Raw genomic sequence first — 27,228 nt, 5'->3', positions numbered from 1 at the left:
ATTTAAACGGCTCTTCGGTACTGCCCTATCGAGAGAAGTCGCATTCAACAGTACTCGCTATGTTTACGCGTATCTTCGACCACGATCAGAATAACAGGGCGTCTTTACATCCTTTCTAGCAGTTAGTAGGATAAATAGACGAAAAGCGTATTTTCTGAAAAGAAAATTTTTATGAGATAGAGGAATCTTTGATTCGTTGAATCGTTCATCGTTGATAAAATTAACTCTTTCAAGATTGAATTCTTTTCCTAATCTATGGAAAAAATTGTTTTTTATTAATTATTGATAAGAGAAACACATCTTTGCGGATGGTTTTTCAAAGAAGACTAATAATATATCAAAATTTGAGGTCAGTTTTATCGAAAATAAATATAATACATTTATCGTTTAGTTAATTAGTAATTTTTTAATTGTTGCGTCACTATTCGACATTTGTCAGGAGATTTACGAAGGATTGCCTGCCTAAGGCAATATCAAGATATGGTAAGAATTTTGTGGAACGATTTCTTACAACATACGGATTCTAAAAACCTTACTACATCTGGACTGGTTGTCCTCATACTTCTAACACATTGACATAATCTTAATAAAGACGAAAAAAGAACGTGATATTCGACGAGACAAACAAGAGTTTCGCGCTTGACCCACATTCGTCTGACTCTAGTGAAACGTTCAGGACATATGAAAACAAACAGAAACAAATCGATGAATTAAAAATCTTACCTCTATACATAAATTACAATTCGTGCTAATGTAAGATATAAAAAAGAAAATGAAATCTCTATAAAATTTTGAAAAATCAAATCTCATATCTATAGACAAATTACAATTCCCATTAATACATTACAGTATGATTACACGATTTTTTAAATCTTTCTGACGAAACAAAGTCTAAATTAGAAATTTCCTAAACTCTATAAAATCACAATAGAATTTGTATTTTCCTAGCTAATTAAAATATTGTCTGCAATTTCAACAGAAATTTCTGTTGCCTACAATCTCATAAAATCTCAAAGACCCTCCGTTGCGATTGTAAAATTAAAAGGAACCCTCGTGCATCGACTCTAAAAGTTAACCTTGACCCGAAAAGCGTCCAAGAGCGGAACCGGAAGCGTGGACGTTAGCGCGTGGTTGTCGATCGTCGCAGAAACGATTCGCACCGACGACGTTTCATCGTGTTACGAGTGTTATATTCAGCTAGGTGGATGTACCCTCGGATGTACTCTCCCCGCACGTGGAGTAGGATCGTCGAAGAGTTTCAGAGGGGACAATATGGAGGGAACACGAGGTGGTGGAGGAACAGCACGGAGCAGGAGGTGGCCGAGAGGAAGAAGAAGGGAAAAGAGGTAACATGCGTATCGTAATGCACAATGGTGCATTAGCCAGGAGTAGACAGTTAGACGGTCTCTCCCGCGGACCGGTTGAAATCCAACCAACCGGTATATCAACGAATAAATACAATTTCAAAGAATACGTACATCTAAAATCGGTCCAGAGGTAATCAGTCAACGAAGAAGTATCGAAAAAGGAAGAATTGTCCAATTGAACTAATTATCAGACGATGTGAATAACTGAGAAAATCTACCATATTAAAATCCGTGGAGAACGGTTGAATATTTGGTACCAGTCAGGACTGTATCTTCGCATCCATCCGCATGATTTTAATTATCTTCGAAAATTCTTGGAAGTTTCACTCAACACCAAGGATCTGCATTGGAAAACAGTTATCAAAAATTTGGAGCAAAGCGAGTTATATGACGCTGACTCTACAAGGAACGTAGCGCATCACGAAGAATACTTGAGTACCATTGACATAGCTCAGTCTGCCCTTATTTATTAAGGAAATGGCTGACACGAATAATTCATCGACGATGGAGAAGAAACGTGGTGACACCACTGGAAATCAGGTAGTATCTGACAAAGCATTGGTCTGGAAGTCCATGACATTGCGCCAGAAATGGTCTTACTTCACCAGTAATATCACTGTGGAGCCTATGATCGCCTGCTACGTGATACCCTGTATGCTAGCTTCTCTGGCCACGCAGAATCTCAGCTTGGAAAAAGCGTGTAGAGTGAACCTGGCTTATCCTGACGAAGTCTGCACAGCATTGGCTAGAAGGAACACGACTGGTTATGAGATGGAAGAAACTGCTGTTCAACAATTGGTTGCTGGTATGCAGACATGGAAAACAGCTTTGTCTAGTGGTTTACCTACCATCTTGATCCTCTTCATGGGTGCCTGGAGCGATCGTACAGGATTGAGGAAGCCGTGTATGCTTCTACCTATCATTGGTGAATTTTTAAGCAGCGTTAGTATGTTGTTGTGCACCTACTTCTTTCACGAGGTTCCTATGGAAGCCACAGGTATCTTCGAAGCACTTTGGCCAGCGTTAACGGGAGGCTGGTTCACCATGTTCATGGGTGTTTTCAGTTATATCGCGGATATCACATCGGTAGAGTCCAGGACGCTTCGAATTGGTGCTGCAAATGTTTTCTTGTCGCTTGGTGTACCGATCGGAATGGCGTTGTCAGGAATACTATACCTGAAAATTGGATTTTATGGTGTATTCGGTATTTCGACCGTGTGCTACGTGTTGAGCTTCATTTATGGGTTAGTGGTGATCAAGGAGCCACCTAAACCCCATTTGTTGCAAAAAGCGGAGAAAACGGAGACGAAGAAGATGACCGTGTGCGCATCGATCTTGGACTTCTTCGCTTTTAAGCATATTGAAGAGACCTTTCGTGTTGCTTTTAAACAGGGTAGAAATAATCGGCAGAAAAGGGTGTTGGTGCTTATGGTCATCGTTATGGTTGTGATCGGTCCACTTTATGGTAAGATTTTTATTTATTTTCTTCTTATTACTAATAGATCATAAGAGTAGAACTAAAATAGGAATTTGTGCCTATTTTAAATTTCTATGGGTACTTGGCACTTTACTTTGGGTATTTCCAAAGTATAATTGAATACTTCCGCATTTTATGCGAATTTTTGTACTTTGAAAGAATTCCTACAAATGCATTTAATCTATAAATCTAATTATTAGACTTTTACTTTTGCGGAAGCAAAATTTCTTCCTTAAATCTGCACGATAAGAATTTCTATTTTGAAGAAAGTATTAGACGTTTGATGTAACAATTAATTGTTCGATGTAATAGGAAGGTTGCTAGTTCGTATGGTAAGTTTGACAAGGGATGAAAGCCAGAAATTTCGAAATCTGTAAGAATTTCTTAACTCGTTATCTCGAAAGTTACGCAAAAATTTGATCGAATTGATCGAGAACGATGGAGCGTGAACTAGTTTAGCTAGTTTTGTAAATTTCATTAACAAAAACACATTTCAATCCTTGCATCTGACACGTTTGTAATTACACTTTCCTTTCTCTCTTGTGGTCTATGGCCTGTGTGTATTTGTAGCGATCTCTCTGTCATGTATCTAAGTCTACTCTACGTTTACCCTTTGCACCATAATACTCAGAGGTAGATCGTTCTTACCTAATACAATTATATGTTGAATCGGAAAGTCTCGTTTTAATCAACTCCTGAAAATCTCCAAATAACGTTGTAAATATTTTAATCTAATGCGTGGGTCTCCTTGAGTCTATTGTGTTTTTTGATCGAATGATTATCGAGAGAAAGACATTGGAATAAACCATTGAGAATTTGCCTAAAAATCCAAATTAAATTTACAAAGATTCACGATCCGGATATTAGTTACTACTACAATATTTACAATTTTATTCGAAGATTGTTTACAAACCTGATAAATTCGCGCGTCACCAAACAAATACTTGTCCTTCGCTAAACGTCTCTTTCAAGCAACTTTCACGATTTCCATATCGAAGAAGTTTCACACGTCCAATCCAAGATTCAAAGATCTCCTGTTCATCAACTCTTCTATCGAAGTCTGTATCGGGCGAGTGAAAGTAGGAAAAGTTAAGCATAACTCTCGTTAATCTCGCTAGTATTATTGCAGTAACCAACAGAAGTTTCCAAAGGTAATTGCAACATTTAGGCCACTGGAAAGAGCGGAAACTGCTAGGTACGGTATAAAAATGATAAAATCGGGGTTTTCGAGGTAGAACGAGATAGAGATAGATGTAATGAGCTGTAATTATCGACAGCGAGTAGATGGATGTAGTCCATGCTATGTGTTTCCAATAGTTTCTACATATATTCCATACGATGAGCGGAGATACGCACGTAACATGAAAATTGCGATAGCTCGCGCAGGGGCGCTAGTGAAAGTGTGATTAATTGTCCCGCTCTTTGACGATCCTAGCAAATGTCCTTGTAACGTCATAATCATTGCTTTTTTGTAGGATGTTCATTCGACTTTTACTCACCAACAGATTTTTCGATAAGGAAATTCTTCTGTGAATTCTTTTTATTCTGTAACAATAACCATCTTCATTTTTCTCTTGCTTTTAAATAAAAATATCTCGAACAGCATACGCGTATCTAGTTCACAATTGCAATCTTGTAATATCTATGTTAAATTTGTTTCTATATATCGTCCATGTATATATATTTCTCCATTGAACTTATCTTTTCCCCATATTTTAAATACAAATATCTCGAACGAATATTAATATACATCTTTGGCGTATCTGGACGATAATTATCTCATTAATCCAATAAAAATGTAGCTTAATTTAATCAATATTAAATTTACCGTGATTATCTCTTTTATCAATTACTTTTTTGATCGGAACAATGAGTGAACTTAGTGTCCCCATTTTCTCCGAATGGTTACGATGCTAATCTCGAACGACAATACGGTTCCATCCGTCAATTACGGATTATTAGCGCATCACGAATTCGTATTGCAACAGGGAATTCAAGGCGAGCGTCCTTGTCATAATTTAATTAGACCGCTAATACGCCGGACATTATAATGTTTCGTTGCGTCTTTATTCGTCTTGCTAAGAGCACTGGGTAATCATGCTGCTTATAACAATTTCATGTAATGGCCTTCTTCCTGATTTTGAAAGGCCAACAATTAGACGTCCGTGCATATTCCTATGGTTTCTGTTTGTCTTCCTTGCGATATTGTCCTCGGTTTGACATTACAAAAGGAAGATAAACAAATTTATGTTTCTAAAATGACAGAAAAGAATCGCAGATAAAGATTTTATCGATAAAAAGTCTTGTTCAGTTGTCAGAAGAACTTGGTCGAATTTCGAATTTGAGTCTTGATGTGTCTCACATGTTTGAAATATAATAAACTAGCTTGCAAAGTTTAGAAATACAATATTTATTCTTACATCGTAGATTTTTATACAAATTTATATTTTTATGAAAACTATTAAAGAGAGGGGACTTAAGCAGAGATCTACGTATCTATATGCATTCTGTGGATTTTTAGATTTTACGTAAATTCGTAAAAATCCGCGATCTGTCTATTATATATTATTTCAACTTATGGAAACGTAATAAACAATGATTCTCGTTCTAGAAATACAAGATTAAAGAATTGGTACGACAAGTGATCTATCGACACGTCAATTACAGAAGGTACATTAATATCAATTATCCGAAACATTGTATAATTGGACCGTGCAATTGACGTACGCTAATTCATTAATCATCAGTGTTTAATTCGATCGAGTTCAAATGTACTCCCTTTCGACATTGGTTCGCACACGAACGCGTTATCGATCAAAGAAAACCATCAACAAACCTTCTTCACGGTATTAATTGCAATTACCTATCGACAGGAACGGCTACCGAAGGACGAGAGAATGGAAACGATAACCGATACTTAGATATTTTTGTAATTTGTTGCTGTAACATAAATCCACGTTTGTTTCAAAGAAATCCCTACTGAAATTACACGACGTTCTAATACCTCTTTATAAGTATATTTCTTCGTGTTTTAAGAAATTTTTAATAAACTAATGAAACGTTTGAATCTTTCATTAAAAATACCGAAGAAATAAATTATTTTAATTAACGTATTAAAATCTCCACGGCACGAAGGAATATTACACTTATAGAGAAGAAGAGAGGAGAATCTATTTCTTCAATTTTTACAACGAAACATTTAAATATTTAATTAATACGTGAAAATGAAACGGAGAAATATATTTTTAAAGAGGAGGAGAGAAGAAAAAAGAAGGAAGATACGAGACCGTAGATATAGAAAGCGAGACAATAAAGACAGTGGCCTGAAATTTATGACCGGTAGTGCGTCTGCGAAGTCAACATACCTATTAGAACTAGATTCTATACGCACGTATGCTAATGCAGTCTGATGGCCTAAGTAGCTTGATGTAATTTCAGATCTTTGACCGTCGGAAATCGGTCTAATCTTGATGGTTTGAAGGGTTATAGTAACTTCTATGATATAACGAGATAGGAAAATCGGTCATGTGTCGAAGTTTATATATTATAAAGAGAGGAAGAAAATTGATAGAAATCTTAGGAGTCTTCTTTATAGAAAAATCTACTTTTTTATTATATAAATTTTCTTTCCCATATCTCTTTGCAATATATTTTCTTTTCAACGATACATTTCTTTTCTTTTTTTTTATGCCTTGCGTTGTTTTGTCTATCATATCCTCTATCTTCTAAGGTTATCGCCTTATTACCCTTTTTTATTGCTAAAATTTCTTTTCACATCCTTATCTAATCACTATTGATCGTAATTGGTTGATTCATTAACGAATAAATTAATTAAATTAGAAACGAAATAAAGTATGAAGCAATCTTAGCTCTCTGATCTTCATTATATCGAAACACAAAGTAAATTCCTACATACATTTTTCTTTTAAATTTCAATGCGACATCGATCGATGTCTTCACTTTACGTTTTGATTTATAACTTCCATATCCTAGACGCTACTATACTACACTATACTATCGTACAACGAGATTCATATCTTGGATCGTTTCACATTTGATTCATCTCAGTTAAATCGAAAGATGAGAGATGGAGTTCGCATGAGTTAATTGAAAACTATATTTTGTTTAGATTCTCTGATATCAAAGTTTTTGATTTTGTAATAACATTTAGTGAGAAGATCAACAAAGCACGATCATGCAAGAATTTAGAATCACTCATTTCTTGACACTCCGCAATTATACGGTAACTGCCTTTTTTCTTTGGCCACAGAACATTTTTCATAATTATTTTAGCGTTAGAACTTGGATTTAATTTCTTTGCCGTTTATGATAATTTCCGAGTAATTTTCAACATTCCTTACGGTCTTCGAATGTGGTCCTCGAATTAAATGAAATTACACAAGTCGGTACACAAATCGCGCTGTAGTCTGCATGCAAATTAGATCGACGACAATAAGATAATTGACGAGTTTCGTGGAAAGGAACGTGACCAATTTTGTACCAACTTCTTTTCGTCGACTTTTTTTCGTACCAATTATTCCTAAATCGTTTTGAGAAATTAGTGTTGCAATTTTTAGAAGTAACGGAATTCTTCTCTGTACAGGAAATGTTCATCCCTGGTATTTGTATTCTTCATCACTTCGCTCGATTAATTTTTTCAAAAACCAGATAGGCATGCCGATCTTCTCCCCTTTCTTCTTTCTCTAATTCCATTAGAATTTTTGTTTCAAGCGACGAAGAATTATATTTAACAAAATTGCTTCAATGAAAAATTATCAGCATGGCGAGTTGTTGAAAATCCAACATTATTGTTTTAAGCGCTTATACTATGATTAAAACAATTACACCGAACACATATCTAAGTCTAATTATACTGTGCGAAATGAATTTCCGAAGGATGAACAATTCAAGAAAAACCAGCGTTTATCCAGTAACATAAAATTTGAGAGATGAATCGATCGATAAAAATACAATCGTGGAATTGTCTCTGACATTCTGAAGGAATGTTCGTGAGAAAAGCAAAGCAATGATGTGATAATAGCCTAAACTCGACGGAAACGATTAACTCGACAGCCTGATGAACGAACTTGTTGTGTAACGCCGTGTATATCCTTATGTAATACAGCTTAATAACGCGTCGAAATCATTCGGAATAACTTTTGATTGTGTTTATAGCTTCTCAAGCCACCCGAGGATTCAACCACGATTAAGTTATTCTAATTACCTCTGTGAAAGATCGACGATCCGAGATGGTAAATGATGTAAATTCCAGGAATGGAGATTTTCAGAATCAAAGAAAGTCAAAATAAGAGGTGAAATAAATAGATTGTTGCAGCTAAAAATTCGAAGAAATTATTCCAACATTTGCTGGCTGGAATTTACCTGCTTTTCTGCTTAAAAAACATAACTCTTTTTCTTCCAATACTCATATCGTCCATCGCATAAAATTCTGCAATTTTTATCGATCATTAATTGTTCGTAATTTTGTTTTTAAACGCTTCCCGTCGATAGAGATTTGCATGCATTCATATACAATAGGATTATGAGGAAAGGAAGTCCGGAGAATAAATAAGTAGATAGGAAAAAGTAAATTTTGTAATGGCCGTTGAAGATGAAAAGGATAAAGTCAGCATTTTTAAGTGCTTCTTCCAGCAGGGAATATTTTTCAAAATGTCAGAGACAATGGACGAAACACGCGTAATTGTGTTTTCAGTTCTTCGCTCAATCATGGTATGACGTTGAAGATTTCATTATTATTGTCGACGTGATCTGACTAAATTTTACATGTATTGGGTTGACAAATAAATGATTGCGGATTTTGTCATTAGGTGGTAATGCCTTAGTTGCCAATCCAATATTATGCCAATGTCTCACAACCTTTTTCGAGTCGTGACGTAATATCGTAGACCAACAACCCAACAACTCGTCAGCTTATTAATTCAATAATGTTATCTAAGTTAGTAAGTTATAACTCGAGGCAAGTTAACTATATAATTACGTTGATATGCAAAAGTATTGGGTGAGAAAGATTTCTCGCATCTTGTTCCAGAATTGATATCAAACAGAATTTCAAGTAATGTTGAGTTTAAGAACATAATAAACGAAAGAAGATAATACAACGAATAGACGCCGTTATACAAGTTACAGGATGTTAGATAGAACTTGGTAAAATATCATTTTTTAGAGTATAAAGTGAGAAATCTATCTGATTGGAAACCTTTGCACGCTATTGTATACGTATCGCAATATTCTATCGAAGAAGGGACGTCAATGGTGGTTGATCCTTTCGTGGATCAATTCTCGAAGGCAATAATTTATTCGACTATAAAAAGTGACAGGCATAACGGGCATAACTTTTTGCTTGTTCCAACGCCTAACCTTAAGCGGCCTTCCGCGTGTCATTTTCAACTTCGAGGCCCATTACGTACAGTGGAACGATGAAGCAACATTGCAGAGATAGCGGCGAACGCGAGCTGCCAATTCTGAAAAACGTTTTGACCATGATCTTTCATGCTGTGCAAGCGGAATCGTTCCACCTACATTGAATTTAGAACATTGTAACCCGTGGTTCGCGAAGTTACAACACGTACGGGATGATTGTAGTTTAGAGTAAATTAAATTATCGTTCTTGTTATTCAGAATTCAAACTTATTTAACCCTTTCGCACGCTCGTATACAGAATATATTGTACCTTCGTAAATTCTTAATTAAATAAACGATAAACGTATTTGTTTTAGGTAAAATAGGTCTCAAATTTCAATACATCGTGTCTTCTTTATAGAACCGTTCGAAAATATACCTCTCTGTTATTAATACTTAAGTATTAACATTAATCTTATCAGACCTGGTCAAATAATCGGCTTCAAAATTTAATTTAAAATTGTACATTTGTCGTTATTGCTTTTGTTCATCAAACTTTATGTAAATTCTTATATTATATTATCTGATTAATCAATTTTTCAATTATCGTTAATATAACAATTTACATAAAGTTAGACGAATAAAAGAAATAACAATGAATGTAGAATTTTAAATTAAATTTTGAAACCGATCATTTGACTGAGTTTGGTAAAGTTAATGATGAATACTAATAATTCATAGGCTAAGAAAAATTTTATCTTAAACTGCAATAGTGTTCTTTTATTGTTAACAAAATTCCTTGTTGTTCTCCTTAAAATCTAACAGATTTAAACAAAATTAAAGAAAGAATAAAACTGAGGTATAACAATAAGATCCCGGTAGAGATATGGACACTATTATTCAATTTACTCTATTCTTTTAGATTTTTAATTCGCTAAGAGGTACGAAATAAGTGAAAATCGAAGATTTAAAGCGGATAATTGTTGTTATAGGTGAAATGGCAGTGATGTATCTTTACATGAGATACAGATACCACTGGAACGAAGTTATGTTCAGCATGTTCACCACGTTCGCCATGGTAACGAATTTAATCGGTGAGTAAATATTCGAGAAATAATATAATATACAGGTCTTCTTGGACTGACCAGATTATATAAAATAAAAAGCTACTATCTCTTCAAGCGAATGAAACACGAATCGCCGTAACTCATGATGTTTCATCGATAGTATATCAATACATTATCGTGTATTTATGAGTAAACTTTATGGCTATTTACGTCAATTATCAATTACTCCAAGTAAAGGAGAATTTTTTGTTCACTTGAATTGATAATAATTGATAAAAAGATAAATATCTGAGAATCGAATATGTTAAGATCAAATATGAAGACAATGTAAGGAAGATAATTCCTCCAACAATTTTCAGAATAACATTTAATACCCTATTATTATCATAGTTACACGTGATTATTAATGAAAGAAGCAAAAAATGCCGTTTAGGATTGGAGGAAACACGTGAATGAATAAAACTCAAGGAACTAACGATTGTCTGGAATATCTTACACGCTCGAAGCTGCATTTTAATAAAATACAATCCTACACAGAAAACATATTGTTACGAGTGTAATCATATTTCTTACAAAAATAGAATCTTTTTCGGCGATAACTGCCTCTCAAATAGAAGTATCTTTTGCGAAAAAAAATTGTTTCTAAGGATATATATTCCTAAAAGATGTCTTCTAGTAGAAAATTTTTCCAATAAGATTGATTTTACAAGAAAATACTTTTCTTATATTGAATTTTCTTTCCTCTATTTCAATAATTTTATAATTTTCGGTAGGTTAAAATTCGTTCACTATTCAATTATGGTACTTTTATACTTTTTTACTGCACTTTTTCTAAACGTTTTCTCCCTCTTTTTTCTTTTTTTTTTAAGACCTTGACGAATTGACGTGAAACTCGTACGTCACTCTTTTTGGCCTATTCTATCCATGAAAGCAACGGAAATCGATTATATAATGGGTAGCACTGTTACGAAACGGAATCGTTGACCATCGTTTTCAAGTAAATCACAGAAACCTCGAAACCCATAGCTATGAGGCTGAAACGTAAATTAATGAACGGAGTTGTCTTTTGTATTTTATTGCCTTTTTGTATTAAACTTATAATTATTTAAAAATAAAAAGAAACTAGTTTTACATATTTTTGTAGTCATTTGCTTTTTTCATAACTGAACAGCTATCGTACAATCACTAAACCTTGCAATATTCTCATTGACAGAAACCGAAAGATGCAAAAATTGTACTTGTGTCAAGTAAAATTGCTATCTAAGTATTCTCAATCATTCTGCTAGAGGCTTGGATGATGGTGAAAGGAGTGATTTTAAATTCTTCACAGTACTTATCATGTTAATCATTTTTCAAGAATGACATTATTTTTGTTTATAGGAACCGCGGTATCTGTCGGTGTGTTCAGTCACATTTTAAAAATCGATGATGCTATAGTCGGGATTATGAGCTCTATGAGTAAGATCTTGGCTGGTTTCGTCTATGCATTTGCAATCACGGACTGGATGATTTATTTAGGTAAATGTTCACATAAATGTTAAATCAAATGAACATCTCGAACATTAACGCATTACCAATAACATGAAGTATATTTTATTAGACTCTTTTGAAAATACATATTTCTAATAAGAATCTGTGAAAATTACTAACGTGAAAATACAAATGGAATAATATTAAAGAGTAACATTTCTCTCTTTGATACGGTGCGAAAATATTATTATACGAAAAAAATTATAACAAAAATATACATAATACATACATAAAAAAATATTACTATACGAAATTAATAGTACATGTATGTATCTGTATATATAGTATAATAATATATAAGTAATATTAATAATAATATATAAAAATATTATTCTACTAATCTTTTTTGCAATACTTTACTTTCAATGAATTATAATTTTTCAAATGCAGTCAAATCGTATATTCATTATAAATTCTACAGTGAAAGATAGCACATTTACCTACACAAATTGATAATGCGTTAAGTTCCAAGAAAGGGAATCAATAATGTAAAATGTCTTTTTCGTACATCCTTGTTTCAGCGGCTATCGTCGAGATCGTGAATGGTACATCTTTCATAGCGATGCGATCGATAGCATCTAAACTCGTATCTACAAGTGAACTCGGTAAGTGAATACAGATTTGTTACCTTGGCATAGCAGACTGACATTGAAACAAATGCGTCTTTTTTTTGTAAGATCGGAAAAACATGTAGCAGGTACCGTTACGTGAACGTTATGATACAAGTGTTAAAAATATTCCTTTATATAATTTGTAAAACATCTATGCTCAATTTACATAAAGCCTTTGTAAAGTTGGAATAAATTAGGCACGTAACGGAAGCATATTACGCAGGTATGACAGAAATACATGTATCACGAACTTGGTATTATACAAGTTTGATAAAACATGGAAAAAGATACAAGAAACTATTTTATTATTGATGTAAGTTTAGAAGGAACGACGATAGAATAATAGATATTCCTAATAGATAATCCTAAAGAATAGATCGTATTCTTTAGAAACTCGATCAGAGTTTCCTATACCAAAATATTCCATACAACTAAGGACAAACATATAGTTATAAAATGATAGACAATAGAAAAAAAAACGTCATTTTTAAATCACAAATATAAAAGTTTTGAATGGTATATAACATAGCATACGCTCTAATATCTTCTAATTTCGAAGATGTCAAGTTATCTAATTTCAAAGATCTCGCTTTTAATTCCAAGAATTTTAAATCACCTCAAATTACAAAAATTATAAATCACTTATAATCTCAATAATTCCAAATTATCTCTCCATTTTCTTTTAAAAAATGAGACATTCGTTTGTTGAGTAGAATCTCTACCGTTCTAAAGCTATGACTTGATCTCATTGCATGAAATACCTTGTATATGTAATGAAACGTATCTATTTGCACTTAAATACTCGAAACATGACACCATGAATTAGAAACTATATAAACTGGTCCAGCGTGATATAGCGGCCTTCGTCCTAATTGGATCATTTTGAGATGCCTTTTTACCTTCGTACATTTTCTTAGAACCGCGCAAATAGGATAATCTTGTTTCATCGTATCTTCGTGTCAAATCGACACCGTTTTTAAGCAATTTTCCACGGGTTTTCCTTTCAGCTGGAATAACGTCTAACAACGTTTTCCTGTCTAGCTAACAATCCAACTATTCTCGAGATCATCTTTCTTCCTGTTTTTTCTAACACCGGTATTTTATCCCATATACTAAGATGTTATCTTAATCATTTATATTAAGACTTAACCAGTATCATGAGTCATATATGGCAAACATAAGAATTTCAGTTAAATTACTCAATTTTAGCGTACTTTATCTGACTTTATATTCATTTCGTTTTAATCTATTTTAGTATGATCTAATAATGTTAGATTATATTAACTTAAAGTAATATAATCACAATACTATGATCCTACGATATTATTAAAGATTTTACCCTTTATATTCCATTGGTGCCATTTTAGCGATATTCGTAATGTGCAAATTAATTTCCTTAGTTATTTGGTTTGAGAAGAAGAGTATTAACAAAGTAGTATAAATAAAAATTTCAAAGAGCTCCGCTACAGAAGAATGTTTGGAGTACACAAGATTATGCATAGAAGCGAAGAAAACTGTGTATATTAATTAAATAACGACGTGTACCTGAATTTTCGTTGATTTGCAGGCAAGGTGAATTCGTTGCTTGGTGTCTGCGAATCTCTGATGCCTCTCATCTATGGGCCTATGTACAGTTCCATCTACGCTGCAACCATGAAAACGTTTCCGGGGACGTTCTTCATTGTCGGTGCCTGCATGACCATGCCAGCCGTCGTCGCGTTCTTGTAAGTTCTACCGGTTGCAAGTCCTCCATATCATAGATATTCAGAATGTGAGTCGTGAGCTAATTTTGAATAGGTCGCGTTAATATTATATATTAAAACATGAGAGTAACTTACATGTTCATTAGGAGAGCTTCACTCATGGAAGATCATCAGATGAACAATTCAAAGTCGATTCAGTTAAATACCGCATTAGTATTGCTATTTCCGTATAATTTTCAACTCGTAAATCATCTCTCAACAGCAATTATATCTCGTGTAATCTTCGAGTGTGTCGTGAAAAATTACCATTTTCGAAAGTGCTCCATTCGAGACATCCTCATGGTCACTAAATAAATAATTTTATAGAAGTATCAGTTAGTAAAGGAAGAGGAAAATAATAAAAGATAATAAAAGAGGAGGAAATATTACGAACATTTTTTCTAGATTTGCTCACTAATATAATGTACAATTACCAATTACTTTAATTACATGTTTTAAAAATAGATTGATTAATTGTCGTCTTTGATAAGAAGGAAGTTAGAGAGCTAACGTGAATTTTTTTATGGACAGCTGGTTATACACGGAGCACAGGAAAGATCGTCAATTGCTGGAGCAAGAGAAGAAAGCGAGGAGCAAGGAAGGACCAGAAGAGAACGACTCGAAAACTATGAAATGGCAAGTCGTTGGCGAGAAAAAGCCAGAAGTTCCTACGATGAACGGTGTCGCAAATACAGCTTTCGAATCTGACCATTTATAACACAGAACTTACTATGGAAAATATCCCATTGAATATACATAACATGTATATTTCGTACATCGTTAAGAAAACAAATTTTTCAGTTATACTGAAATAACTTCTACATACAACTAACTTACACCGAAAGAAATTTTTCATTTAACGTACAAAATGCTATTAAGGTATGACAAATGATCCGGAATATAATCATATTATCGCGTTTACGCGGTAAATCTGAAATAAAGACAAGACGGAAGAGATGAGAAAGAGAAACCAAAATCTTAATAACAAACGAAGTTATCCACTTACTCGACATGAAAAACGCGTTTTAAATAAAGGATAACTTTATTTATTCAATCAGAAAGAGAAAATGCAAGTAGGGAATGTAAATGTTGGTATTCATGATCTTTTCAGTCGATCTTGCTGATCGATAATTCAAAACTGTTATCCTTTATTTCAAACCCTAGTACAAACAGTCTCCGGTACTTAATAAATAAATGGTTAACAATAGACAATGTAGAACAGACATGTGTCTGTTCATATATATCAGTATTACAAATGCTACTTGTGTGTACTATTTCCAAACTATCAATATTGAATGAAAATACGAATACGATAGAGAAATTTAAAAAAGACAAGAGGTTATACTTACAAAATGTAATGTAACTCTTGGACAAACCGAGACATGAGTTTCATCTTGTGTTCGATATTCTTAAATCGATGTAAGTCTCATACTCGCGAAGAGAAACCAACAAGATATCATATATGTGTATCGTTTCTTTTATTTTTCTGTAGATCATGCATTTTACGAGAAAGTACGTCACATGAACAAAATCGATCTGTTGTACGTTTTTATCAATATAGTATTTATGTTAAGGTACATGTCATTCACGTACATACGTGTATTATAGTTTATTATGTGATATAGTACGATAGTTTTATATTTAGGAAATAAAAATGGAGTTTACAGAAAAAAACCAAATGCTGTTTTGATTATTACTGCTAATGATGACGATTAAAGAAATCGAGCGTAAACTTCCAATTAAAAAGGACACTTGAGTAAAATCTTATATTAAAAAAAGAAAGAGTTATTTCTATTATTAATTTATATGATAAAATTCAATTCAAAATAATTTCATATTAAAACTTAGTTCCAATTTTAACCACTGCAAATGTTCCACCATTGACAAAGAACAAGATAGACGTGACATTAAATGAAGCTTCGTATCTAACGTTCTGAAATACCGACCTCGAAAAAAGTCAGAGTGTTTCTCACGCCCTCTACAGTTTATAACGTCGTGTCGCATCGCGACGATTGTAATTAGTCCGTTTATTCAAACAAAACTTTAATCAGTGGTCGATTAAAGAAACTTCTCTGACTTAGTCTTAATGGGAACACCTTAAAACTCATAAATAAGTAAACTTCTGGTCATTAGATTCATTTATCTGAACTATTATATGAACGAGAAATCATAAGTAGTAAGGATATAAGTATTTGTCATATGAAAGATTTAAATAAACTGAATTCTACTGTATATTAAATACAAATTACGGACGTTATTAAATAAAATAATGTAAGCAATCAAATTAATAATTGAACGAAAACAATACTTTAACATAATCTTATATTAGAAAGTAAAACAGAATGGTGTGCGTGAAAATATTAAATTTATATATTTAACGATTCATTGCCGGACAACGGTATATACTTAGAATTAAGTTAAGAAAATTTATAAATTGTTATAAAATACTACGATGGGTTATAAAAATAAAAAATCTTGTAGAAGAATTTCGAAAACTATATTTATTACAAACTGAAGTATTATATAAATTCTAAAAATTTCTTCTCTCTTGACCCTCTCGCTTACATAGAACAAATTATTCTCGCGGTTTATCAGTTCGCAATTGTTCAATTCCTTTGAATAATTGCGTATCCCGGACGCGCGTGAGCCAACGTGTACTTGATAATTCCTTGTATTCGTAAGTCGTTTCAAGGACACCTTTGTCTTGGTACTACTGGTCGAGGACTGCTCGCTGTTCATGTCTAGTCGCGGAAGTTATCGCGCCGATGGCGCTTGCAGAGTCTAAAGGATTGTGACCCTGCCCGATTGGTACTTCGGGTCGGGTTAGAACCTATAATTTGATGTTCTTCGTAACATTGGTCAGTAGTTCCCCCCATAGGAAGTGGACCTCACTAGTTCAATTAGAACAAGTTCTTCGTAATCCTATTTAGTGGGGATCCACTATTGCTGTGTCTTATATCTCTGCTTATACCTCATCTATGGTCTTACTACATAGAGATATAAAGATAGAGCACATGAGTCATATGTTAATGTGTAAGTGGATGTGATAGGAGAATAGAAAAAGAACGCTACATAGAGGTGTCTTCTGTCTTATCTAGTCAGACATGCACACTGACGCTAGTTCGTTGATGATGTTATACTTACACATTTACTATATCGTTTTTTCAGCTCGCTAACGCACTCTGTCTTTATATCTCTATAGTCACTACTATACTTAATCGGTAATGTCGCATGTGACACGAAAATGATAAAGATGTTATATGACCAAAACATAAGACATGAAAAAGCGTTGTCTGTCAAGTCTAACTTGGTTTATATGTACCTCGTTTGTGCTACTTCTACTTTAACTTGAGAAATCACAAAATCATTGAATGACATACTCTATATAACTATATTCTCGATGACTGTGTATACGTCACACGTCACACGCTACACTACCTATAGTACAGTACGCTGAGTATGCTGTCGAGGCGACTAGCATGATGTAAAGGAATTTGGATCGTGCGAACTTTGAACAAATAGTCATATTGATCATAGTCATACAGTATACACATAATGAGTTGTATATTACTTGCAGTAAGATAAAAGTGAGATAATCAATCAACTACTGTGCATATTCGCGGTAGTTTTTGTTCGATTTTAATCATTCTACTTTTTTTACGACAATCTTTGATCGTACTTCTCGTTTTTCGAGAAATAGAAAACATTCCAGTGAGAGAGGGACACGAGTAACTTCTCCACGTGTGTGTGCGTACGTTTACTCTTTTCTTCTGTGTGTTCGGACGTATTCTGGTGTGCAGTTGATCCTTGTTCGTCACACGAATCGAAGCCACTTATAGGAAATAAAATCGAAAACGTGAACGTCGAGCGAAACGACGCTCGGCTAGCTAAGGTGAGCAAGATCAGGAAACTTAAACTAGATCTAGTCTTTTGACAATGGTCCAAGTCACAATTGATTATTCTTTGTGCCTTGAATTAAATAAATTTTATCATTTATTTTGAACACTTTATTCAAGAACACCATGCATGAGACAAAGATTTTTCATTTTTATTTCAATTTTAAACTTCATAATAATTTATTATTTCTGAATTAGCCATTCATATATTTTAGTACCATTCGTATTCTAAAGACTTTAAGGTCGTTCTAGAAACATATGTATATGTCAAATATAAGTATTTTTTTTACCATTATTAACGCATCAATGCAAATAATAAATGTAAATAGTGCTTTAAAATATTGTTATAATGTAAATTGTAAAGGTTAAAAATATAAAAGCTTAAAAATTTGTAATTGAGTCAAAAATAACAATGCGTCAAATATCGTGCGTTGCATCACTTACTATGTATTAATTGAACTAAATGCAAGAAATTTTCCGTTATTCAAAGTCACTCATAATTGATGCACATGAACTTATCTCAATCATAAAAAAACAACTTCAGTAGTCGTTAACATATCAATCACAATTTCCATTGAACTTGTTTGATTTCGAGGATGGATCGATCGAGTTTCATAGACGAAAGCCGAACGAAAATTCGTTGCTCTCTACTTCTCCAGTCAATGTTATTGAATCAGTGATTGCGATATCGAAGAAAACGAAGTAATACATATATCTTTCCAAGATAAAATCTATAATATACCCCGAGATTACTAGACGACTTTAAAAACAGTTTCTTAAAAATAATTTGAATTTTGCGCTATTTATATTTGGATTCCATTTACTATGGGAGTCTGATTGTTTATCGAAATATTACTATTGAAGTCACGTAACATTAGTGTTAATACGTACAATAAGTTATGAAATTATGTATCCGCCTTTTGAATTCTGTGTCTTTGATTTATAAAAAAAAAATTAAAGACGTATTTAATTGTCGGAAAATCGTTGCAGTTATATGTTAACACAATATTATTTTGGACTTATTCCCAAGGTGGAGACACGAATATGCAAATCATCTTTGGAACGATGCTGGATATAATTTATTGTACACATCGAATGTTACAAAACTTTAAGCTATTTTGAAATGATTTATTTTTAGATATTTGTGCTTGAAATTCTAAGCGTCTAGTAACTTACAATTAGTTACGTGAAAAATTTGACCAAAAAGCAATTATGAGTATAACCATGGAATATTCGGTTATAGAGTAGCAGATTATATAAAATTTCTATGAAAAATTACAAGTTAATCTATTATGATACTAAGGTACTAATAATAATTAATAAAAAATTAAATGCTAATAAGAATTACTGGAGTAATTTCTTTATTACGATATTTCCAGTTTAAGTAGTATGTGGATTTTATGTAGTCTTTGGTAATCAATTGTAAATGTCCTAAATTCGTAATTAAATGCTATGTCGGTTTCTGGGGATCAATATTAAACTTTTCTCTTTTGTTTATATATAGACGCATTTTGTGTATTTACTCGTCGCCTAAATCTAAGTGGAAAATAAAACAAAATTAGCTCTATCTTTAATGCGTTTAGCATTTAGTCAATACTGGCTGAAGGTTTATTGCTGTTATACACAGCTATTTTTGCGCACACATGGCAACTTGCAAATCCCTCTTAATTTTGATGCGCGGATACTTGTTTACGAGTCTGAAATGTCTCATTAAAAAGTATTTACGTTATATATCTATAATAAAAATGCGTCATTATTTCGTTAACATTAATCTGGCTGTACCTTTGAAAGGTACCGGTCGCCGATGAAGATGAAATTTGATGGATATCATGGAATGAGATAGTAGATCTGAGATATAAGATCGTAGTGTCAAGAAATTATGCGCGCAGAAAGTATAGGACCTTATATAATAGATCTTTACTACTATTAGATTCCATGTTCGGCAATTAATATAATAATGTGAAAATAAATGATGTATATAGTTGAAGGATAAATATATGTATGTATATATTAAGCTTAAAAATGTTCAATGAGTAAAAAAATAATCACTTCCTCGTAAACAAGGGTATTGGTGTTGGTTTGAGCTAGGTAAATCTTGCCAGAAACACTATTGCCAACCTAATAACAGCGCAAGAATTTATTATATACATCTTTAGGCGCCTGTATCTTCGGAACGCATGATTTCCCAGTGCCAAGATTTTATATTTCAGGCCTATTATCTCATCTAGCAATACCTACAAAATTTTGTCCCGGTTCGCCACCAGTGCCATTCGGAATAATATCCATTGATTTCTTTAAAATTCATTTCCTTGAAATCTTTCCTTTTCGTGTGGCGAAAGTTTATCGTATTTACAGAGACTCCCGATTTTTAAGGATAGTCATGTATTCCAAGCTTTTACATGACTCGAGTCCATTTATATAAAAAAATATATACTTTAAAGGAATTCATAATGATGAAATCCAGTACCAGTTGAACCAGTTTAAACAAAACAAATTGACGTCTCTTCCTTTCATTATTTTCTACGATAGTTCTCATTCAAATGACTTATATGTATGTATTTGTCACGTTGCCTAAATCTTAACGTACATTTCATATGCATTTAAATAGTTAACATATAATACATACCACATAACATTTTAATTAACTAAAAAGAGATCTTCATTGGACTTTGTTATAATGGTTCTAATCATAAACAAAGCATGATTAATAGGGAAATTTCATTTATAGTCTGATGACCCTGATGTACATGGGTTCAAAATGTATTATTTATCATCGTGACGCTTTCCATTGTCTTTCAGATCAACGTCTTTTTATACGTAGCTTAATTACACAACATATTTACGCAATTACATATTTAATAAAAAGCAATATTAGATGAATTTTTCTAATAATTAGATATGACAAGAAATTTTTCCGTTACTACTTCTGTTATAATAATTTTCATGTTACTACTATACCTGCAAGATAAATGAAAATAATAAGATTCAAATAACAAAAAATAAAGACAGTAAAAAACAAGCCACCAAGCTATATAGCAGTGAGCAATGAAGTTCATTTTCGTTTATCTGTTAATTAATAGAAAGTGCATCAATTCTCACTGCGTTCTCTCGATTTTCCCATCCACGACCACGAAATAATATTACTCACGTATTAAAATATACATATAAACCAATGGTCGTTCAGTTCAAGGTGTCAATAAGTTCCCATAACGGCCTTTATGAACAGAATTATTTGCTTGAGCATGGTATCAAATTGAAAGCAATTAAATATGCGAATATGGTGTGACTACGTACAGTTGGTCGATTCATGATTATTATGCCGACTTCTATGAATAATAAAATCGCGTTTGATCTTCCAAGAAAACGTAGCAATAGCTCACGTATATATATAGTATCGAAGGAATAGATATATATATATAGTTAGAATACATTAAGTCTGTATTAAAGTTTCTATACTTCAAAAACCAAAATAATAATTTTAAACGTATAAGAGAAAATAGGGAATTCGAGATCTTATCCAGGATCATACAGCGTCAAAACAGAACTGCTTCTTCTTTTGTATAATTTAGAAAATTGTATAGAGCATAAAATACATACGGATCTGGATGCATCAATCGATGTAGTCAGAAATTAATGTGTTAATTCGCGATCTCTTTTTTGAACTATAAATAAAGATCAGGTATTCTACCCATAATAAATTGTGGAATATCTCATTCGTTGAACTCGTGAAGATAAAAAAAAAATAGAAGGGAAAATACTTTAAACTTTAATTGACTCATGATTACGAAAGCTACATATATAATTAGAAAAGGATGACGATAATGAAATGAGTTGCTTAAGAACAAGTAATTGCTTTGACAAAATATATTCAAATGCGTTTCAATGTACAGTTTTTATCATAAAAATCAGTGTTTTATAACAAAAACATACCTCAACGGGCGCAGATATTATTAACAGATATCATACGCGTATGCCTAACATTTAAAAATTTCCCGCGTTGAGTAAGACATATTTTAATTATTTACTTCTATCCATTTTTTTATAATAAAATAATCAAGTATCTTATTAGAATTAGAAATTGAATGAACTGACAATTTTCTATTTATATTTTTTAATATATTTTCTTTTACGACTTAGTAAATATTTCTTATTTTTATAAATAATAATATCTTCCTTTTTACCGTAAAGGGATGCCATCAAAATGGGTTTGCATAATCCTTAATCTGATAGTGTATGTGGTTGCGTCCGTAGAAGATGAAAAGACTAGAGCTTTCATAAAATTAACCGAATTTGCTTACGAGGATACTTGTATGAGTACAGCTGAAGCGGAATGGGAATTCATTAATTCACCATCGAATGAAATATTATCAAAATGGGTATGTTTTTTAAATTATAAGCACAGAATACATAATTCAATAAATATGCAAATAATGTATAAATACGCAAATAATTCGACAAATATGCAAAATTATTAATACAATAATTTTTTTATAGGAAGACGAATTAATTTCTTATGCCTCCTTCAAGAACTTACAAAAAGACGAAGTTGGTAACATTTCAAAAGCTGATATCAGAGATGAATCTTTACAATACAAGTATGATGTTGCTGAAAAAATAGGCGATGCTTTATTGGATACTGAAGATTTTAAAAGCGTGAGATTTCATTTTACTTAAGCAAAAACATTTATTTAAATAAACTTAATAGAATCTTACTTGTAGCTTGTTCATTTTTCTGGGACCACAGAGTTGCTGAGATTATCTACAGTTCATAAAGGAATTTTAAATAATCACACAAGAAAAGGTAACAGAAATTTCAATCCATCATAAACAGATGCACAATTATATGGTAATTAATCACATATATATTGAGAACTTTAGATGTGGAACATATACTGCTTCGTGGTAATGATGTTAGAAATAAGAGGACTGTTTGGATAGCATGGCATCAAGAACTAGCTTCGTTAGTTAAAAATTTCTCTGCTATCCTACCACTTGTTGATAAAGCTGCCAAAGCAAATGGTAAATATTTTTGGAGCATAAATTGTATTTTGTACACTTTAAAGTTGACAATTTTTAATTAAATGTAAAAATGTTATTCAATTTTAGGTGTCAAAGATGTTAAAGAATATTGGGAACTTTTAAGTGGATACAGTGATGGTTATAATAAAGTTGAATATATATGGAATAGGATTGTCAATCTTCATAAAAAAATATTGAAATTCGTAATAAGTAGCTTATCTCAGAAGTATGATATTGCTATGAATGATACAATACCAGCATACTTACTTGGTAAACTATAACACTGTTGAATTACACTCTCAAATGAATAATAGGAATATATTAAATAAGTTGCATTTATTCCAAAAGGAACCTTGCAAGGAAACGATTGGATTCCTATATCAGTTGATGTAACACCTTATCCAGATCTTATGTATAATATTGAAAAAAATCTTTGGAAGAAGGTAATAGTTACATTTGTTGCCTCAATGATACATGAACTGTACAGAAAGTGTAACTAAATTTCTTTTTAGAAACTTCATGTGAAAACATTGTACAGAATTGCTTCTGCTATGAGTACACAAATACTAAATCAAGTGCCACAAGCAGATTTTTGGAAAAATAGTTATTTCTATGGACAGTGTCCTTCAAAATTAGTTAATTTCTGCAAAGATGCTGTTTTGAGGTACTTTATAAGTAAATGTTTTAAAAATTGTCATTTTTTATTACTTAAGTTAATGTACTTTCGACCGTTCGCGGGGAGACGCGATCTCAAAGAAGCGCGCCAACGGGAGTCGTAAATTCCCGTTACGATTTGAATAATACGAATCGTTCGATCCCTTATTTCGGTTAAGATAATTAGGGTGGTTGAATGAATATAACGCTGACATTAACAGGTTAATATATATTTTCAATAATCCAATAACTTTAATGTGATACAATGTTGCGTGTGTGGAATGACAAACTACGAATGAGTACGACCTGAGACTCGTTTTGTGTTGGCGACTATGATGGTGTATCTTCTGTCGATTGACTGTCTTCGACTTGGCGATTCTGTTGACTTGACTTCTGACTCCTTCTGTTCCTCGAACTGTGCTTTAACTCGAGCTGGTTTTAACTGTTACTGATGAGCTTTAACTGTTACTCGAATGTTACTGTGGAATAACTCTAGAGATCAAGTGACTGCTCTGTAGTTGTGAGAACAAGTGAAGTTCGTTCTTGTGTGATTACGGAGGAAAGCTCGGAGTGGGTGCCTTTGTTGTATGAAGAAAGCGGATTCGTTACTCACACTTTTCGTTAGGAAAGTGAGGGTATTGGTTATGACCAACATTAGGAATGATTGATAGGAGGAAGAAGCCTCCTGCCAACGTGACTCATGGGTGACTTTGTTTATGGGAAAAACCTGCTTTTCTGTTAGACAAATATCCGCTTTCTCCGTAATTTGTAAGAACGTGCAATAAGCCTAAGGACTGTTCTAAGGACCAGCCATAAACCGAAAGTACTTGCAGAATTAAAGGTTCCTGCAAGCTAATAAGATTCAGTTTATGGTGGTGTCTTAGGTTTATTGAGGGTCCGAATAATACCTATTAATTATATATATTATCATTATTATTATAATTATCCGAATAATAACGGCACGCGAACCCTTGACGGCCAGACAATGAAGGACGGCGCACGGGCTATTCCACGTAACTTAACAGTTAATTTAAATCTTTACATTACAGGGTATCTACCTGCTTTGAACCTACTATAAATAATTATCTCTCTACTCACAAAAACGTAGGAAAGATTGTGTTCAATCAATTATCTGTCGAGGATACTCCGATACTTAATACGGCTAATCGATATTCAGGTAAGATACTAATAACAAATACATATTTGACTCTTTACAAGTGGTATTAACATTTTATTTACAGCCCTAGAAGAAGGTGTGTCGGAACTCTTTGGTATTTTAGCAGCAAGTCCTGCTTGGTTAAATTACACACGTATTATCGATGACTCTGGCAATAATGATCAAAATTTAATTGTATCTCTTATGATTACTGCATTGAATACGCTACCGCGGATTGCTTACTACATATCTGTAGATATGTGGAGAATTAATGCTATTGAAAAAAACTTAACAAATTCTGAAGATTTAATATCATCTTGGTGGCAATATAGGTACTAATTGCTTGAAATATTATATTAATTAATATAATATTATATTATATTCAATATATTTTAAGAGATTTTTTTAATACTAATAAACTTTATTAAAATTTTCATTCTAGGGAAAAATATGAAGGAATCAAATCTAATGGATCTAATTTACCCACATTTTTAAATGATGATCATATCACGAACAATAAACCATATTTGCCGTAAGTAGTAATAACAATGTCGAGACAATAACATATTTACGTTGATGTATCGATAAATTATTGCATATTACTCTCTTACAGAAAACTAGTCGGTACAATGTTGGCATTTCAGTTGTATGAATATCTGATGGAATCCACAGAAATTAGATATGATTCGATCGTAAGAAAACAGATGAATATTAATTTCTTGTGAGTACTACTTATAAACAAAAATTTTACAACAATTTTGTAAGAAAGAAATTAAGAACATTTTTTTAACAGAAAAATGATTCAGCAAGGTGCCGATGATTGGATGAAAGTAGTCAATAAATATTTAGAAATAGATGAAATTTCACCGGATTCGTTACTTTCATTTTTCTCGCCGTTGGAAGATTTCATTGACGATCAGTATGAGGATTTCCAATACAAGGCAGTTACAGCCAAAGAGTCAGAATTAGATGAACTAGAAAAGAAACTAATTATGGAAATAAATGCCACGACTACTAATGCTCCGCCAACCACTACAATTGCCACTTCGAAACAAACTATAAAGAAAAAAACAGAAATAATAGGTAGAAAGTCTCCAAGTAGACAGGATGATAAAAAGAGCGATAAAAATATTGTGGCTAATTCGAGCAAAGATTTAAAGTTTAAATCGCCTATATATGAACAAGTCGAAAAGCCAGAAAATCGTAATCCACTACAACCAGTGACAACTGAGGCTCCTTTCGATCAATCACTTGACACCCAAGTCATAGGAAATGACAATAAACCAAAGACAAATACTAGTAAGGCAGCGTGGGCCGTGGGCGCAGTGCTGATAGGAATAATAATTATTTGTATAATTGCGATCTTCGGAAGACAAAGATGTCGCAAAGTACCAAAAAATAGACGATACGTTTAATGGTATCTCTCTACGCTAAAAATATCTACATATTACGTATATTTATTCTTGCATTTAGTTTGTAATATTTGCCTGTGTAAGTTATTGTTACGGACCGTTTCGTCTAGAAAGACATTTATTAATTCACAATATCTAATATTGTACATTCCTTACTGTTCATTGTAAAAGAAAACAAAAGAAAAAAAACAGAGGCTATATTTCGGAAATATAGTGTGAATACTAGTCTCTCGATACAGTCTGAGCAGTATACATAAGAGAGTGTCGTAAGAAGAAAACTAGAGCTTGATAAACAAAACGAAAAGTATTAACGCGTGGATATATTATATTCAATTATATCTTCTAAATCGAATTTATTTAATTTTCATTGCATTATGTACATATGTATACAAACTTAATATGTATCATTTTTGTAGAGCAATATTAGTCTTAAAAATAAGAAAGGAATGTCGTAACATGCATACCAAGTACAATAGTTCCTCTACCACTATGCCAAACTATAAAAAACAAAAAGGTTTTAATAAACGCACAAAGCGAGAAGTATCTCCCTTTTTTGTAAAATTTATAGGACGTGTACTTCAATGGTACCTTTATTAGTCTATACTATATCTACCATATTTTTCAAACTAAGGCTTGTACATAATCACTTATACAAAATTGTAAGATGAATGAATAATTATACAAATGTGTAACTATCACAACTTCAATGATGTCACAAAACCAATGTCATATATATTTTTCTTACATAATACTACCATGTATGATACTTACATAAGTATATGTAATTTGTATACAATGTACTCTCTGTATTGAGAATTTATATTTTTTATAAAAGTATTTATTTTGTACCGTGTAAAGGTATTTAATAAAGTATTCTCCTGGTACAAAATTAATATGCATCAATTTTTAAATATTAAAAAAATTAATTTATGTTGTC

At 32.6% G+C, this 27,228-nt stretch overlaps 2 protein-coding genes across 2 annotated transcripts; both read left to right on the top strand.

Moving 5' to 3' along the window:
* Positions 1–1,328: 1,328 nt before the first annotated feature.
* Positions 1,329–15,828, top strand: LOC122567050 (solute carrier family 46 member 3). Its single transcript, XM_043725135.1, has 6 exons — positions 1,329–2,832; positions 10,197–10,298; positions 11,652–11,789; positions 12,323–12,406; positions 13,980–14,136; positions 14,686–15,828. Exons 1-6 carry the CDS (start codon positions 1,845–1,847, stop codon positions 14,870–14,872), a joined length of 1,656 nt encoding a protein of 551 aa, XP_043581070.1. The 5' UTR covers positions 1,329–1,844; the 3' UTR covers positions 14,873–15,828.
* Positions 15,829–17,602: 1,774 nt separating this feature from the next.
* LOC122567048 (angiotensin-converting enzyme-like) lies at positions 17,603–27,228 on the top strand. Its single transcript, XM_043725131.1, has 13 exons — positions 17,603–18,046; positions 22,239–22,426; positions 22,545–22,703; positions 22,770–22,851; positions 22,929–23,069; positions 23,157–23,339; positions 23,418–23,512; positions 23,582–23,733; positions 24,773–24,900; positions 24,965–25,211; positions 25,322–25,411; positions 25,493–25,600; positions 25,673–27,228. Exons 2-13 carry the CDS (start codon positions 22,241–22,243, stop codon positions 26,292–26,294), a joined length of 2,193 nt encoding a protein of 730 aa, XP_043581066.1. The 5' UTR covers positions 17,603–18,046; positions 22,239–22,240; the 3' UTR covers positions 26,295–27,228.

Source organism: Bombus pyrosoma, linkage group LG4, assembly GCF_014825855.1.
Source record: "Bombus pyrosoma isolate SC7728 linkage group LG4, ASM1482585v1, whole genome shotgun sequence".
In the NCBI taxonomy this organism is placed as follows: Eukaryota; Metazoa; Arthropoda; class Insecta; order Hymenoptera; family Apidae; genus Bombus; species Bombus pyrosoma.
This window is presented reverse-complemented; position numbering and strand designations above follow the sequence as displayed.